Genomic DNA, 17,010 nt, shown 5'->3' on the forward strand with positions numbered 1-17,010 from the left:
GAGGCTGATCTCTAGTGCCCACACAAAAAGCTGGGCATAGTGGCATGCACTTGAAATACCAGCGCCACGGATGCAGAGATGGATCATCAGGGCTCACTGCCTAACTGGTCTAACTTCTTCAGTGAGCCTCAACTCCTATTAAGAAACACTGCTTCTGGGGTTGGGGATTTAGCTCAGTGGTAGAACGCTTGCATAGCAAGTGCAAGGCCCTAGGTTCGGTCCCCAGCTCTGAAAAAAAGAAAAGGAAAAAAAAAAAAAAAGAAACACTGCTTCAAAAAATAAGGTAGACAGAGAGGGAAGACACCTGTGTGGCTTCTGGCCTCCACAAGTACATGTGCACATAGATGGGCATGCACTTGAACACACACACACACACACACACACACACACACACACACACAGCACAGATAAATAGAAAAGAAACAACAGTCTGTGAATAGCAGTTTATCTCTGCATGGAGGGAGTAAGTGCAGTTTCCCCTTATTTGCCCCTCTGAATTGTTCCCATGCTAGAGGTAAGAAATTTATATAGGAATATCCAAATAGTTTTTCACAGTTCATAATGGCAAGAACGACATTCTGGTGGTAATTTTACCCAGGCCTGGTGGCACAAGCCCATGACCACAGCTACCGAGGAGCATGACAGAGGCTGTGAGTCTGAGGCCTGCGTGGGCCACAGAATGCACTCTAGGTCAACTGAGAACGTGGTGAGATCTCATCTCAAGACTTAAGGAAGGAGAAACAGGGCCCAGTAGTAAAGCACTGGAACAGCAGGCATCCTCCTGCTGCGGTGAGCACACAAATGGTGAAATGACAGACTAGAAATGCGGACAACGGCTTCAAAAGGAGCTCAACACTGATCTTTACAAAATAGAGTGAGGTAGGCTGGAAATGAAGTGTGCCAGAGGAGCCATCATTGCTGGACAGTGCTGCCATGCAAGGAAGCGTTTCCTAACTCCCACTTGAGCCCCAGAGGATCTTTCGTGTGTGTAGATGTTGTGCTTATATGGTGTTGGACATCACGTGTGTGTAGTGCCTGCTGAGGCCAGCAGGTGACACTGGATCTCCAGGACTAAACTTACAGTTGTGAGCCACATGTGGGAGCCGGGAATCAAACCTGGGTTCTCTGACACAGAAACTGGTGTTGTGAACCACTGTCTCTCCAGACTCCCCGTACAGCGTCTTAAATAGCCTATAGTACACATTATTTTCATTGTAAGGAAATGTGAAGTTTTCTCTTTAGGGACTAAGAGTACTGACACTCTTTTGGGGATGTTTTGATTTGTTTTGTTTTGAGGCATGGTCTTACTATACTAGGACAGACTGAGCTTGAATTTGCAATCCTCCCGCCTCAGTTTTCCCTGTGCTAGAACTGCAGGCATATATGACTAGGTCCAACAGTACTAGGATGGATCGGGTGGCTGCCATGGGAGGAAAGAAGGGCAGACACAAAGAGAGTTAGGGACACAGGAAATGAGTTCTCTGACTGACTGTCCTGAGGCCTGCATGAGGCAGTCTGATCACTCTGATATAGTTACCAAGAGACCTGGAGTATTTTTTAAACTTGAGTATTTCTTATTTACATTTCAAGTGTTATTCCCTTTCCCGGTTTCCAGGCAAACATCCCCCTCCCCCTCCCCTTCCTTATGGGTGTTCCCCTCCCAACCCTCCCCCCATTGCCGCCCTCCCCCCAACAGTCTAGTTCACTGGGGGTTCAGTCTTAGCAGGACCCAGGGCTTCCCCTTCCACTGGTGCTCTTACAAGGATATTCATTGCTACCTATGAGGTCAGAGTCCAGGGTCAGTCCATATATAGTCTTTAGGTAGTGGCTTAGTCCCTGGAAGCTCTGGTTCCTTGGCATTGTTGTACATATGGGGTCTCGAGCCCCTTCAAGCTCTTCCAGTTCTTTCTCTGATTCCTTCAACGGGGGTCCTATTCTCAGTTCAGTGGTTTGCTGCTGGCATTCGCCTCTGTATTTGCTGTATTGTGGCTGTGTCTCTCAGGAGCAATCTACATCCGGCTCCTGTCGGTCTGCACTTCTTTGCTTCATCCATCTTGTCTAATTGGGTGGCTGTATATGTATGAGCCACATGTGGGGCACGCTCTGAATGGGAGTTCCTTCAGTCTCTGTTTTAATCTTTGCCTCTCTCTTCCCTGCCAAGGGTATTCTTGTTCCGCTTCTAAAGAAGGAGTGAAGCATTTGCATTTTGATCATCCGTCTTGAGTTTCATGTGTTCTGTGCATCTAGGGCAATTCAAGCATTTGGGCTAATAGCCACTTATCAATAAGTGCATACCATGTGTGTTCTTCTGTGATTGGGTTACCTCACTCAGGATGATATTTTCCAGATCCATCCATTTGCCTATGAATTTCATAAAATTGTTTTTGATAGCTGAGTAATATTCCACTGTGTAGATGTACCACATTTTCTGTATCCATTCCTCTGTTGAAGGACATCTGGGTTCTTTCCAGCTTCTGGCTATTATAAATAAGGCTGCTATGAACATAGTGGAGCACGTGTCTTTGTTATATGTTGGGGCATCTTTTGGGTATATGCCTAAGAGAGGTATAGCTGGGTCCTCAGGTAGTTCAATGTCCAATTTTCTGAGGAACCTCCAGACTGATTTCCAGAATGGTTTTACCAGTCTGCAATCCCACCAACAATGGAGGAGTGTTCCTCTTTCTCCACATCCTCACCAGCATTTGCTGTCACCTGAGTTTTGATCTTAGCCATTCTCACTGGTGTGAGGTAAAATCTCAGGGTTGTTTTGATTTGCATTTCCCTTATGACTAAAGATGTTGAACATTTCTTTAGGTGTTTCTCAGCCATTCGACTTTCCTCAGCTGTGATTTCTTTGTTTAGCTCTGAACTCCATTTTTTTTTTTGTTCTTTTTTTCGGAGCTGGGGACCGAACCCAGGGTGAACTCCATTTTTTAATAGGGTTATTTGACTCACTGCGGTCTAACTTCTTGAGTTCTTTGTATATTTTGGATATAAGGCCTCTATCTGTTGTAGGATTGGTAAAGATCTTTTCCCAATCTGATGGTTGCTGTTTTGTCCTAACCACAGTGTCCTTTGCCTTACAGAAGCTTTGCAGTTTTATGAGATCCCATTTGTCGATTCTTGATCTTAGAGCATAAGCCATTGGTGTTTTGTTCAGGAAATTTTTTCCAGTGCCCATGTGTTCGAGTTGCTTCCCCACTTTTTCTTCTATTAGTTTGAGTGTATCTGGTTTGATGTGGAGGTCCTTGATCCACTTGGACTTAAGCTTTGTACAGGGTGATAAGCATGGATCGATCGATCTGCATTCTTCTACATGTTGACCTCCAGTTGAACCAGCACCATTTGCTGAAAAGGCTATCTTTTTTCCATTGGATGGTTTTGGCTCCTTTGTCAAAAATCAAGTGACCATAGGTGTGTGGGTTCATTTCTGGGTCTTCAATTCTATTCCATTGGTCTATCTGTCTGTCTCTGTACCAATACCATGCACTTTTTATCACTATTGCTCTGGAATACTGCTTGAGTTCAGGGATAGTGATTCCCCCTGAAGTCCTTTTATTGTTGAGGATAGTTTTAGCTATCCTGGGTTTTTTGTTATTCCAGATGAATTTGTAAATTGTTCTGTCTAACTCTTTGAAGAATTGGATTGGTATTTTGATGAGGATTGCATTGAGTCTGTAGATCGCTTTTGGTAAAATGGCCATTTTTACTATATTAATCCTGCCAATCCATGAGCATGGGAGATCTTTCCATCTTCTGAGGTCTTCTTCAATTTCTTTCTTCAGAGGCTTGAAGTTCTTATTGTAGAGATCTTTCACTTGCTTGGTTAAAGTCACACCGAGGTACTTTATATTATTTGGGACTATTATGAAGGGTGTTCTTTCCCTAATTTCTTTCTCGGCTTGTTTCTCTTTTGTGTAGAGGAAGGCTACTACTTTATTTGAGTTAATTTTATACCCAGCCACTTTGCTGAAGTTGTTTATCAGCTTTAGTAGTTCTCTGCTGGAACTTTTGGGATCACTTAAATATACTATCATATCATCTGCAAATTGTGATATTTTGACTTCTTCTTTTCCAATATGTATCCCCTTGATCTCCTTTTGTTGTCTGATTGCTCTGGCTAGAACTTCAAGAACTATATTGAATAAGTAGGGAGAGAGTGGGCAGCCTTGTCTAGTCCCTGATTTTAGTGGGATTGCTTCAAGTTTCTCTCCATTTAGTTTAATGTTAGCGACTGGTTTGCTGTATATGGCTTTTACTATGTTTAGGTATGGGCCTTGAATCCCTCTTCTTTCCAGGACTTTTATCATGAAGGGGTGTTGAATTTTGTCAAATGCTTTCTCAGCATCTAATGAAATGATCATGTGGTTCTGTTCTTTCAGTTTGTTTATATAATGGATCACGTTGATGGTTTTCCTTATATTAAACCATCCCTGCATGCCTGGGATGAAGCCTACTTGATCATGGTGGATGATTGTTTTGATGTGTTCTTGGATTTGGTTTGCCAGAATTTTATTGAGTATTTTTTGTGTCGATATTCGTAAGGGAAATTGGTCTGAAGTTCTCTTTCTTTGTTGGGTCTTTGTGTGGTTTAGGTATAAGAGTAATTGTGACTTCATAGAGGGAATTCGGTAGTGCTCCATCTGTTTCAATTTTGTGGAATAGTTTGGATAGTATTGGTATGAGGTCTTCTATGAAGGTCTGATAGAATTCTGCACTAAACCCATGTGGACCTGGGCTCTTTTTGGTTGGGAAACCTTTAATGACTGCTTCTATTTCGTTAGGAGTTATGGGGTTGTTTAAATGGTTCATCTGTTCCTGATTTAGTTTCAGTACCTGGTATCTGGCTAGGAAATTGTCCATTTTCTCCAGATTTTCCAATTTTGTTTAATATAGGTTTTTGTAGTAGGATCTGATGATTTTTTGAATTTCCTCTGTTTCTGTAGTTATGTCTCCCTTTTCATTTCTGATTTTGTTAATTTGGACACACTCTCTGTGTCCTCTCGTTAGTCTGGCTAAGGGTTTATCTATCTTGTTGATTTTCTCAAAGAACCAACTTTTGGTTCTGTTGATTCTTTCTATGGTCCTTTTTGTTTCTACTTGGTTGATTTCAGCTCTGAGTTTGATTATTTCCTGCCTTCTACTCCTCCTGGGTGTATTTGCTTCTTTTTGTTCTAGAGCTTTTAAGTGTGCTGTCAAGCTGTTGACATATGCTCTCTCCTGTTTCTTTCTGCAGGCACTCAGAGCTATGAGTTTTCCTCTTAGCACAGCTTTCATTGTGTCCCATAAGTTTGGGTATGTTGTACCTTCATTTTCATTAAATTCTAAGAAGTCTTTAATTTCTTTATTTCTTCCTTGACCAGGTTATCGTTGAGTAGAGCATTGTTCAGCTTCCACGTATATGTGGGCGTTCTTCCCTTATTGTTATTTCAGACCAGCTTTAGGCCGTGATGGTCTGATAGGACGGATGCGATTATTTCTATCTTTCTATATCTGTTGAGGCCTGTTTTTTGACCAATTATATGGTCAATTTTGGAGAAAGTACCATGAGGTGGTGAGAAGAATGTATATCCTTTTGCTTTAGGATAGAATGTTCTATAAATATCTGTTAAGTCCATCTGGTTCATGACTTCTCTTAATCTGTCTACGTCTCTGTTTAATTTCTGTTTCCATGATCTGTCCATTGATGAGAGTGGGGTGTTGAAATCTCCTACTATTATTGTGTGAGGAGCAATGTGTGCTTTGAGCTTTAGTAAGGTTTCTTTTACATATGTTGGTGCCCTTGTATTTGGAGCATAGATATTTAGGATTGAGAGTTCATCTTGGATTTTTCCTTTGATGAATATGAAGTGTCCTTCCTTATCTTTTTTGATGACTTTTAGTTGAAAATTGATTTTATTCGATATTAGAATGGCTACTCCAGCTTGCTTCTTCTGACCATTTGCTTGGAAAGTTGTTTTCCAGCCTTTTACCCTGAGGTAGTGTCTGTCTTTGTCTCTGAGGTGTGTTTCCTGTAGGCAGCAGAATGCAGGGTCCTCATTGCATATCCAGTTTGTTAATCTATGTCTTTTTATTGGGAAGTTGAGACCATTGATGTTGAGAGATATTAAGGAATAGTGTTTATTGCTTCCTGTTACATTCATATTTGGATCTGAGGCTAAGTTTGTGTGCTTTTCTTCTCCTTGTTTTGTTGCCAAGACGTTTAGTTTCTTGCTTTTTCTAGGGTGTAGCTTGCCTCCTTATGTTGGGCTTTACCATTTATTATCCTCTGTAGCGCTGGGTTTATAGAAAGATACTGTGTAAATTTGGTTTTGTCATGGAATATCTTGGTTTCTCCTTCTATGTTAATTGAGTTTTGCAGGATACAGTAACCTGGGCTGGCATTTGTGTTCTCTTAGGGTCTGTATGACATCTGTCCACGATCTTCTGGCTTTCATAGTCTCTGGCGAGAAGTCTGGTGTGATTCTGATAGGTCTGCCTTTATATGTTACTTGACCTTTTTTCCTTACTGCTTTTAATATTCTTTCTTTATTTTGTGCATTTGGTGTTTTGACTATTATGTGATGGGAGGAATTTCTTTTCTGTTCCCATCTATTTGTTCTGTAGGCTTCTTGTATGTTTATGGGTATCTGTTTCTTTAGGTTAGGGAAGTTTTCTTCTATGATTTTGTTGAAGATATTTACTGGTCCTTTGAGCTGGGGGTCTTCACTCTCTTCTATACCTATTATCCTTAGGTTTGATCTTCTCATTGAGTCCTGGATTTCCTGTATGTTTTGAACCAGTAGCTTTCTCCATTTTGCATTATCTTTGACAGTTGTGTCGATGATTTCTATGGAATCTTCTGCTCCTGAGATTCTCTCTTCCGTCTCTTGTATTCTGTTGGTGATGCTTGTATCTACAGCTCCTTGTCTCTTCCTTTGGTTTTCTTTATCCAGGGTTGTTTCCCTGTGTTCTTTCTTGATTGCTTCTATTTCTATATTTAATTCCTTCAATTGTTTGACTGTGTTTTCCTGGATTTCTTTCAGGGATTTTTGTGATTCCTCTCTATAGGCTTCTACTTGTTTATGTTTTCCTGGAATTTTTTCAGGGATTTTTGTGATTCCTCTCTATAGGCTTCTACTTGTTTATTTATGTTTTCCTGCGTTTCTCTAAGGGAGTTCTTCATGTCTTTCTTGAAGTCCTCCAGCATCATGATCAAATATGATTTTAAATCTAGATCTTGCTTTTCTGGTGTGTTTGGATATTCAGTGTTTGCTTTGGTGGGAGAATTGGGCTCCGATGATGCCATGTAGTCTTGGTTTCTGTTGCTTGGGTTCCTGCGCTTGCCCCTCGCCATCACATTATCTCTGGTGTTACTTTGTTCTGCTATTTCTGATAGTGGCTAGACTGTCCTATAAGCCTGTGTGACAGGAGTGTTGTAGACCTGTTTTCCTGTTTTCTTTCAGCCAGTTATGGGAACAGAGTGTTCTGCTTTCGGGCGTGTAGTTTTTCCTGTCTACAGGTCTTCAGCTGTTCCTGTGGGGCTGAAGAGTTCCTGTGTGTTCCTGTGAGTCAGAAATGTGGGCCGTGTGTAGTCTCTTCTGGCTTCCCAGGCTTGTCTGCCTCTCTGAAGGTTTAGCTCTCCCTCCCATGGGATTTGGGTGCAGAGAGCTGTTAATCCAGTCCCTTTATGTTCCGGCGGTGTCTCGGGCACAGGGCGTCTGCAGCTCCAGTGCACCTATCTACGGTTTCCCAGAGGAGAGGTTTTAAAGAAATGCATTTTAAAGTCTTATAAAATGAAAGTTTATTATTGTTATTGTTATGAGCCCTGAGCCCACACTACCTATCAGATGCTCCTAAGAGCAACCTGACTGAAGACTACATGGCAAGGAATTTCTAGAAAACTTTCCTTAGCCTGTAATTCAAAGACGAGTGTTGTAATTAGACCCACTCATCTTGTGTGAGGTGACATTGGAGTTCATCACTCTGACCTGAATGTTATGCATTAGGCTGCTGTGGCATAGGCCTTTGTTCCTATGCCACCAGCCTTCACAGCAGCCAAGGCTCTTCCCCACACCATGCCTTCCTTACTCCCTGTCCGTGAACGTGTGAATACCCAGTAAGTATGAAAGAAAGGACTAGAAACTCCTTTATAAACACTCCGTTTCTACATGGGGTCCTTCTGTTTTCTGACTTCCCATTGCTTGTTATTTCCCAAGGACAACAATCTGAAGCACAGGAGTCTACGAGATACAAAAACTAAGAATGACTACCGAGATTCCCCCAAACATGTCTCCATCTCAAACAGAACCCTGGCTTTGGAAGATGAAGAAACTTTTCAGACTACTCTGACTCCTGTAAAAAGCAAGGAGGACATATGCAAAGAAATATATGATGAAACTTCTGAAGAAAAGATGATCAGTCTTCAGAACACACATCTAAAGGCCACAGAATCCAGGTCAGTAGCATGGGAAATGATGTGGGCATTCTAGCGAGTACAGCACATGTTCAGATTTATGCCTGCTTCCTGGTGGCAATGCAGGCATTTGTCTCTGAAGACTCTCAGTGTGACAGATTGATGGCATAGGCACCTCTTAGCCATCATTTTGGGGTCAGCCTTGGCTAATTTTTATTTCCACACCAGCTTCTTGTGCTGTTCATCTGGAATTGCTGCTGTTGGACTGATGTTAAGACCATGGGTTTGAGAGAATTGACAGATGCACAGGGCTCACGTTTGGGAGCTGGAGTGCTGGCATCTAGAAAGGTTGTGTGTGCTTTACAGCTGTGCTTATCTGCATTCTTGTCTGCAGAGCCTCTAGATATCCTTCACATACCTCTGTATCTGCAACAATATGAAGAAAACCTATTTCCATTGTTTTGCTGATTGCAAATTGAATGTGAGTGAATATTGTACTGGTAGAGGTGCAAGCTAATACATTCACTGCAGGGTAAAACTTAAAGAGAACCCAGATCAAAATGCTTACTTTAGGCTATGTGGCACATGCCTGTAGTCTCAGCTACTCTGGAGGCTAAGGCAGGAAAATTCCTTCAGCCCAGGAGTTCCAGAACAGCCTGGGAGCATAGTTAAACCCCACCTTAAACAAACAAACATTTATGTTATTTAAAAAAAAACGGGATAGGTGCAATTCTGTCCATCTTTTAATAAATAATTAAAGGAGGGATTGGGAGGTAGCTCAGTGGTGGACTACTTGCTCAGAACACACACAGCCCTGGGTTTGATGCTGAGCATGGACCCAGGGAGAAGTTATATATACTGTACACACATACACAGGATAAGTGAAATTAACTTGGAATGACATTAACTAGAATTTGTTAAGTATCTTGAAGTGCTAAAAAGAGGTTTGGTTGTTTTGTTTTCCCAAAAAGAACAAAATAGTAAACTATTGGAATGGCTATTTATTGTAAAAGAAAAGCTGAAAACTTAAAAGTGTCATATCAACTGTTAATAACAGGTAGAATAGTAAATTATTGAGAAAGTCTATACATTTTTCCTTTAAAACCTGGAGACATTAGGATCTGGAGAGACAGCTCCGCACTGAAGAGCACTTGAGGCTCTTACAGAAGACCACTTTGGGTGCTAGCACCCACACGGGCCAGTCCATAATTGCCTATAGATCCCCTACAGGAGATCAACATCCTGGCATCTGGAGGTACCAAGCATGCACAAGGTGTACATATATATGTGCAGGCACTGACACATACACATGAAGTTAAAATTAATATAAATGAAAGCATGGTGTGCACACCTTTAATCCCAGCACTCAGGATGCACAGGCAGAGGCAGGCAGATCCCTGAGTTTGAAGCCAGTCTGGTCTATAAAGCCAGTTCCAGGACAACTGGGACTACACAGAAAAAAACCTGTCTTGCAAAACCAAAATTACTAAATAAATAAATCTTTTTTAAAAACTTGGAGATAATAAATTAAGTAAGTGACTTTTAATAAAAATGCAAAGTGGAAACCTAAAGCAATCATAAATTAAAACTTAAGTCATCAAAGTTCTTATTAAAGAAAAAAGGCACTTTCCAAAATTTCTCTAGACAGTTTTATATTCAACTCTGAATCATATTTTGTGTATGCCATTTTCTCATAAAACTATAAAAATATATTTTACTCTCAAAACCTTAGTTTGCTTTTTCTAAACCAGACAAAAACCATACAATAAAGATTATTCTGAGTTAATACTGCTTGTGACAATAAAGGACTTAGATTTCTAATGTCTTAGAGTTTCTGCAGGCAAAATGTAGCAAGCTCAGTATAATACTAAAGAGGGTTAATACTAATCCCACACACAGAGAGAAAAACAGAATGGTCATGACATTTTGTCCACACTGGAATTTTTATATTCTTAATAATAGAAAACATCTATATAATAGTGGACTTTCCAGGATCATGCTAAAGCTATTTACTTCAAACCACAGTCCACATGCTTTTGTTTGAGTCTTGCTACGCTTCAGGCTGCTCTCAAATCAACCGTGCAGCTCATGCTGCTCTTGAGTTTTACGATCCTTCTATCTCAGCCCTACTTGCTAGGACCACAAACAACACCACTACACTTAACAATTACTTTTTAATTAAGAAATTCTAGCTGTAGAAATGGTTCAGCGGTTAAGAGCACTGACTGCTTTTCCAGAGGTCTTCAGTTCAATTCCCAGCAACCACATGGTGGCTCACAACCATCTGTAATGGGATCCAATGGGTGCCCTCTTCTGGTGTGTCTGAAGACAGCGAGAGTGTACTCACATATTTAAAATAAATAAATCTTTAAAAAAATAGAGATTCTAGGGCCAGTGAGATGTCTCACCAGATAAACGTGCTTGATGCACAAACCTGATAGCATGCGTTAGATTCCCAGATCGGTGGGGCAAGGGGAGACCTGACTCCAGAAAGTTACTTCTGACCTCCATGCACACACTGTGGCATAGGCGTGCCCACACTCACACATACATCATATATGCGCACACACACATAATGATATAATAAAACTTAATTTAAAATTTAAAAAATTAGGAATGTTTCCATTAATATTTCTATATCCTCTGTAAGTTCTACCAACTATACTAGAACAAAGAGACATTAAGAAGCATAATAAAATGTTTAATTGCCAGGCAAAGTGATGCACATCTCTCATCCCTGCATGAGAGAAATAAAGGCGGGCAGATTTGTGTGGTCTAAACAGGCTAGCCAGGCTACATAGTGACACCTTGTCCAATACCCTCCTTTGGATTGTGAAGTTATCTGAATTCACATGGACATGACCCCTCTCCTCCACGTATACATAATTAAAAAATAAGTAAAAGAAATCTTTAAAAAAAATACCTATCAATAGCAACAGCAAATATCAGTTCCTTTAATTATCAGCTATATTCAAAATTTGACTTTTTCACACCCTGCTGTAGAAATAAATCCCCGTTGTATGTATGTCTTTGGAATGTTTCTCTTCTGGCTTGTAAGTCCTCAGTACTGCATATGTGCTTCTCCTAGTGAGTGTCTGCTGTCACTAAAGCAGCCGACTTCCTGGTTAGCCCTTCTTCAGGGGCCACATGGATTACCTGTGGTTTTTAGCTACAAAACAGTATGTTCCAATGAATTACTTCCTCTTTGTGTTGTTTCTTCTATCTGTATTTCTACAAGCCAAGGGGGTAGCCATTTGTTGTGTGGATGGACCGTTGGTTGATTGACTGTTTGCAGTGAAGCCCCCCACTGCATACAGGCACATCATGAATGATCACAACAAGAAGCAACTGGAAACTGCTTAACTTCTTTTTTTTTCTAATTGTTTTTACATTAATTTGTCCTGTGCTTGTACACACATGTACAGAAGTCAGAGGACACTCATAGAAAAAGTTCTATCCTTTCATCTTGTAGGTTCCAAGGATTAAACTGAAGTCATCAGGGTTGGTGACAAGTGCCTTAAAAGGCTGAGCCATCTTGCAGACCCAATGCATGTCCAAGTGAATGTCTGTCTCCTGAAGTCAATTTACTGTTTCTGTCTTGAAATAAGCTAATTGGAAATTTTATGAATTCCCATCAATTATTTAGAAAGATAATCTATTTTCTTTTCCATTTTGCTCATATGTGTATACATATATTATGCATGTGTCCATTTAAAATGATTTATTTAACAGGTCTTTGTGATTATTAGGCAGCTTGGAACTCTTCACACTTTATCTGTCTGCTCAACTGTTACACACACACACACACACACACACACACACAATATGTTGTTGTTTATGATCTGCCTCTCCCATTGGAATGAAGCACATCAAAGGACAGGGACTTGGTGATCCTCACTGTTTATTCCTTGTTCTGAATGCACACCAGGTGCCTGGTAAATATGATCGAGGAGGTGAATCACACTTTGCCATTGAAAATTACTTTTGTTGCTTCTATGAACAAAAAAATGAACTTTCCTGTGGAACTGACTGAGGCAACGATATAATTTTCCTTTCTTCTAGCTTATTTTGGTTTTAAAAATAATACTTTCCATCTTATTTTGTTGGTACAGAATAAATCTTTGACTAACATGCCTTTTTGCTTTCCCATTCTTTTGAACTCAGATCAATTTGAATCTATTTTATAAATGTTACACGTTGTGTTGTTAATTTTGGGGGAAAGAGTGCTAAGGATTGAAGCAAGACACTCACACATGCTAACAGCACACTTCACCACTGAGGAACACTTCCTAGCTTGAAGACTTCGTTAATCCCACTTATATAGCTATAATTCTGTTAACACCATCACTAATTATTTGAGTTTTTAACTTTTTTCAATTACATTTGCTTGTTTAGTGTGGGAGCGGGGGTGTATGTATATCTTACAGTCAAAAGAAAAACTGTCAACTCAAACTCACGAGTTTCCTTGTAGGAATTCTAGATTAGGAGTTAGGTATACATTCTTAGGGCTCACTTTGAGAAATACTATTATCATCCACAGGAAATCCTCCTTCCCTATTAGAGGTGGAGAAACAACTAAAACAATGTCCCCCAGACCACTGATGGCAATATGTCCCACCACCTCATGTATAGGGGGCTGAGTAAGGTCCCCAGATAGGGTCCCCATGCTAAACAAGCACTCTGCCTAAGCTACATCCCTAACCTCTTAAATTTTTGTATTTTCAGCATAAAGTCACAATATGCAGCTCAGGTTGGCCTGGAACTCATGTGTGTAGCCCAGCCTGACTGTTACTCTGAGTCCTCAGCCACAGTCTCCTAACTCGCTGGGATACAGGTGTGAACCACCATTGCCTAGTTTGCCTGATCTGTTACTGATGGTAATCTGAGTTATCTCAGTGGAATTAAAGAACGACCAGAACTGCTACTAGTAACTCTGGTGTGCTAAAGGATACAGGAAAGTTTACAACAAAACAGAATAAATAAACAGGAGAAATGAGTAATAAAGAATAGAGAAACAGAAACCATTAGTCAGAAAGAGAGAAGGAAGGCAAAACTGAAGATGCCTGCCAGTGAGGAACAGAGTGTTCCTCACTATTCTATTTGGCAGTGGACTCAATAGAAAATCCTCTGCTGTCTTCCTACAATGATGGAAGTGAACCCATCCAACTTAGAAACGTGGTCTAAGTAACTGTGGTCAGGCCGGGACACTCTGATACCACCTTCTAGTTTATCTCTTCCTCACAACACAATATTGACATTAATAACATCCTACAATCACACCATAATTAGATTTAAACAAGGCTGTTTAAATCAGCATCTTCTTTCTTGGTTCTTTTGCAATGAAAATTGCTGCGTGCCCAGAAAAATTGAGACAAACTGCTTTCCAGTGTAGCTTTCAGTTTATTGAATAAGTGAGCAGATAGAGACACAGCCGCTTCCCTCCCCCACTCTAGTGTCCTCACTATCATGTTGTAATATGTACCAATATTGATGTGTTGTTATGCAATGGCTGTACTTTAACATAAAGGGTCATACTTCATGTATAAAGTTCTATGGGTTTTGATGAATGTATGTAGCCTGTACCCTTTGTTACATGTTCCCAAAATCATTTCACTGCTCTAAAAGTTCCATAAGCATTAGATTAGCTGTTTTTAAAAAGATACTCTCACTGTGTGTATGCAAGTGAGTCTGTGTGGGGTTATTGCATGTGAAATGCAGTTGCCCATGAAGCCAGCAGAAGGTACTCGATCCCTTGGAGCTAGAGTGCTGTGAACCAAACTCAGGTCCTAAGGAAGAGTGGCATGTGCTTTTAACTCTTGAGCCATCTCTCTAGTTCTCTATATTAGCATTTTATTGCTGATTTTTAAAAAGATTTGTTTCTTTCTTTGTTGGTTTGTTTATTATGTATACAGCATTCTGCCTGCATGTATGTCTGTAAGCCAGAAGAGACATCAGATTTCATCACAGGTGGTTGTGAGCCACCATGTGGTTGCTGGGAATTGAACTCAGGACCTCTGGAAGAGCAGACAGAGGTCTTAACCTCTAAGCCATCATCTCTCCTACCCCTAATTGCTTTTTTTCCCCTTCAGTTCTGGGGATTAAACATAAGGCTTTGTACATGCTCGGCAAGTGCTGTATGTTGTTTTGTTCTGGTAGGGTTTGTTTGCTTGCTTGTTTGTTAATTGGTTTGGTTTGGTTTGAGACAGGGTCTCTGGCTAGCTTAGAGCTTGCCATGTAGACCAGGAATCTCTGAACTCTACAGAGAGCTACCTCTGTCTGCCTCTCAAGTTCTGGACTAAAGCCCTACATCACCACACCAATGATTTTTACATTTGTTTACTTACTTACTTACTCATTCATTTAGCGGAGGTGGGGTTAGGAGATGAGTATATCAGGATGCATGTGTGCAGGTCAGAAGACAACTTGTGGGAATTGGTTCTCTCCTACCATATGGGGTCCTGGGATCAAATTCAGGTTTTCAGGCTTAACAGCAGGTACCCTTTACCCTCCGGACCATCTCATCAGCACACTTAGTTTGTTGTTGTTGTTTGATTAGTTGCTTTTGTTTGTTCTTGTTTGGTTGCTTAGTTGGGCTTGTTTGGGCTTGTTTGGGCTTGTTTGGGCTTGGTTGGGCTGGTTGGTTGGTTGGTTGCTTGCTTGCTTGCTTGCTTGCTTGCTTAGATGGGCTTGGTTGGTTGGTTTTTGAGACAGGGTTTGTCTGTATAGCCCTGGCTGTCCTGGAACTCTGTAGATCTGGCTAGTCTCAATCTCTGAGATCTGCCTGCCTCTGCCTTCCACCTGGCTTTGATCCTGCTCTTTAAGGCTAGAGTATAAGAGGGATCTGGGGACAGTTGGGGCCCTTGATTGAGGGAAGAGAGCATCATGTTCCCTGGACCTGGAGTTACAGATGGCTGTGAGACTCCCTGGATTCTCTGGGAAAGCAGCCACTGCTCTTAACCCATGAGCCATCTCTCCTTCTCCAAAGGGAGCTGAGCAAGAACATTCATTGCTTTCTCTATATATATACAATTTTTGAGGGGGGTTGTTTGTTTTGTTTTGTTTTTGTTTTTGAGATAGGTTTCACTATGTAGCCCTGGCTGTTCTGGAACTTACTATATAAACCAGGCCAGCCTCGAACTCAGGGATCCCCCTACCCCTACCTCTCAGTGCTGGGTGGGATTAAAGTCACCCACCACCATGGCCTGGCTTGGGTTTTGTTTTTGTTTTGTTTTGTTTTCAATAATAAAAAATGACAAAGCTAACAGAATGAAAAGGTCTCTGTAGGGTCTAGGTTTTGTCAGCTTCACTGTATCGTCATTTGAAATGATGTGTCACTACATAAGCAGAAAAAGAATGGAATTTTAAAATATAAGAATATTGTAATTTAGAAAATCTTAAATTCTTTAAGACTTTCCCCATTAGCTTTCTATGCCATTAATCTCCTAACTACTAGGAAGAAATAAATGAAAAAAGGAAAAACAAAACTACATTTTTATTATAAAGTAAGCCTCTTGAGGTCTGCCCCATGGGACATATTTGTATGGGAAATAGTTGGTTTAGTAAACCATGGGCTCCTTTTTGCTGCCTGTTTGTACTGGGAACATAATTAGTAGCTAGTGTCTAATTTGAGAATGCTAATTGCAAAAGAAAGATGTAATATTTTAAGAAGAAAATGGAATTCACATAAGCTTTTTTTCCAGGGGCATGTGTAGGATTCAGCCAGGAAGGTGAGGCAGATGAATACATTCTGTTATTTTTTTCTTTCCTAAGACCATTAATTTCAGGGACACTTTATAATTGTTTGTTTTCTAATGCAAAAAATTTAAAAAGCCAAACATGACTTTGCTGAATATTGTGCTTCTCTGGGCACTACCATTGAAAATGCAAAATAAGCCATTGAACTGTACATGGATGGGGCTGAATGAGCCCCACTCTCTTCCACTGTCCCGGGGCTCTGAGGAATCAGCCTCACTTACACTCCTCCTCAGGCACGGCAGGCAACACTGCTCTGAGCCTTGCTTTGACCAGGGCAGCAGGCTCTGTTTGCATTTGTGCCTGGTCCGTAAGACACATTTCTGTGTGCTGTCCAGTCAGTCAACGATGTTTCAGTCTGAATCCTGAGACTCATTAGCAAGAGAATCCATTTTTGGAAAATTCCAGAGAAATTACTACTTTAAGTTCCTGAAGTGACTGTATCTGCCCGGCCCCTTGCGTGAGTCATAGCCACCTCTGTAGCGTTACCTGGGCAGGGAAATTTAAAGGAAACTCTTCAATGGATTCTCCTGCATTTCACCAAGAGGGAAGGGCTGAGCAGCACAAGTGGAGATGCCAGAAGCCTGTGACTGTGAGAAATGCAATAACAAGATATTGTGCTATTACATACAATTTGATTTGTGGCATTTACAAGCTAAATAACCTGTAAATAAACTACCTTACTCTGCACTTGATCTTAGCCAAAAGACCGAGAAACAACCTGTATAATCAATCAATGCAGTCTAGGCTTGCTAAGCACAATCCATTATCACTCACAGAGAGTTTGGACAATGACTGGTTATCTCAGACCCAGATGTTTTTTCTAAATATTTGTGGTCAAGGTGGCAACTCTTGGACCTGTG

The 17,010-nt window shown here is 40.8% G+C and overlaps 1 protein-coding gene across 45 annotated transcripts in view; it reads left to right on the forward strand.

Moving 5' to 3' along the window:
• Window positions 1-17,010, forward strand: part of Garin2 (golgi associated RAB2 interactor family member 2) — a 44,681-nt gene that overhangs the window by 21,473 nt on the left and 6,198 nt on the right. For all 45 annotated transcript variants that reach the window (XM_017594259.3, XM_063262204.1, XM_063262212.1 and 42 more), the window contains one exon: window positions 8,199-8,437. In XM_017594259.3, coding sequence (XP_017449748.1) covers window positions 8,199-8,437 — 239 coding nt within the window. The remainder of the gene's footprint in view (window positions 1-8,198; window positions 8,438-17,010) is intronic.

The sequence above is a fragment of the Rattus norvegicus genome, chromosome 6 (genome assembly GCF_036323735.1).
Source record: "Rattus norvegicus strain BN/NHsdMcwi chromosome 6, GRCr8, whole genome shotgun sequence".
Taxonomy (NCBI): domain Eukaryota; kingdom Metazoa; phylum Chordata; class Mammalia; order Rodentia; family Muridae; genus Rattus; species Rattus norvegicus.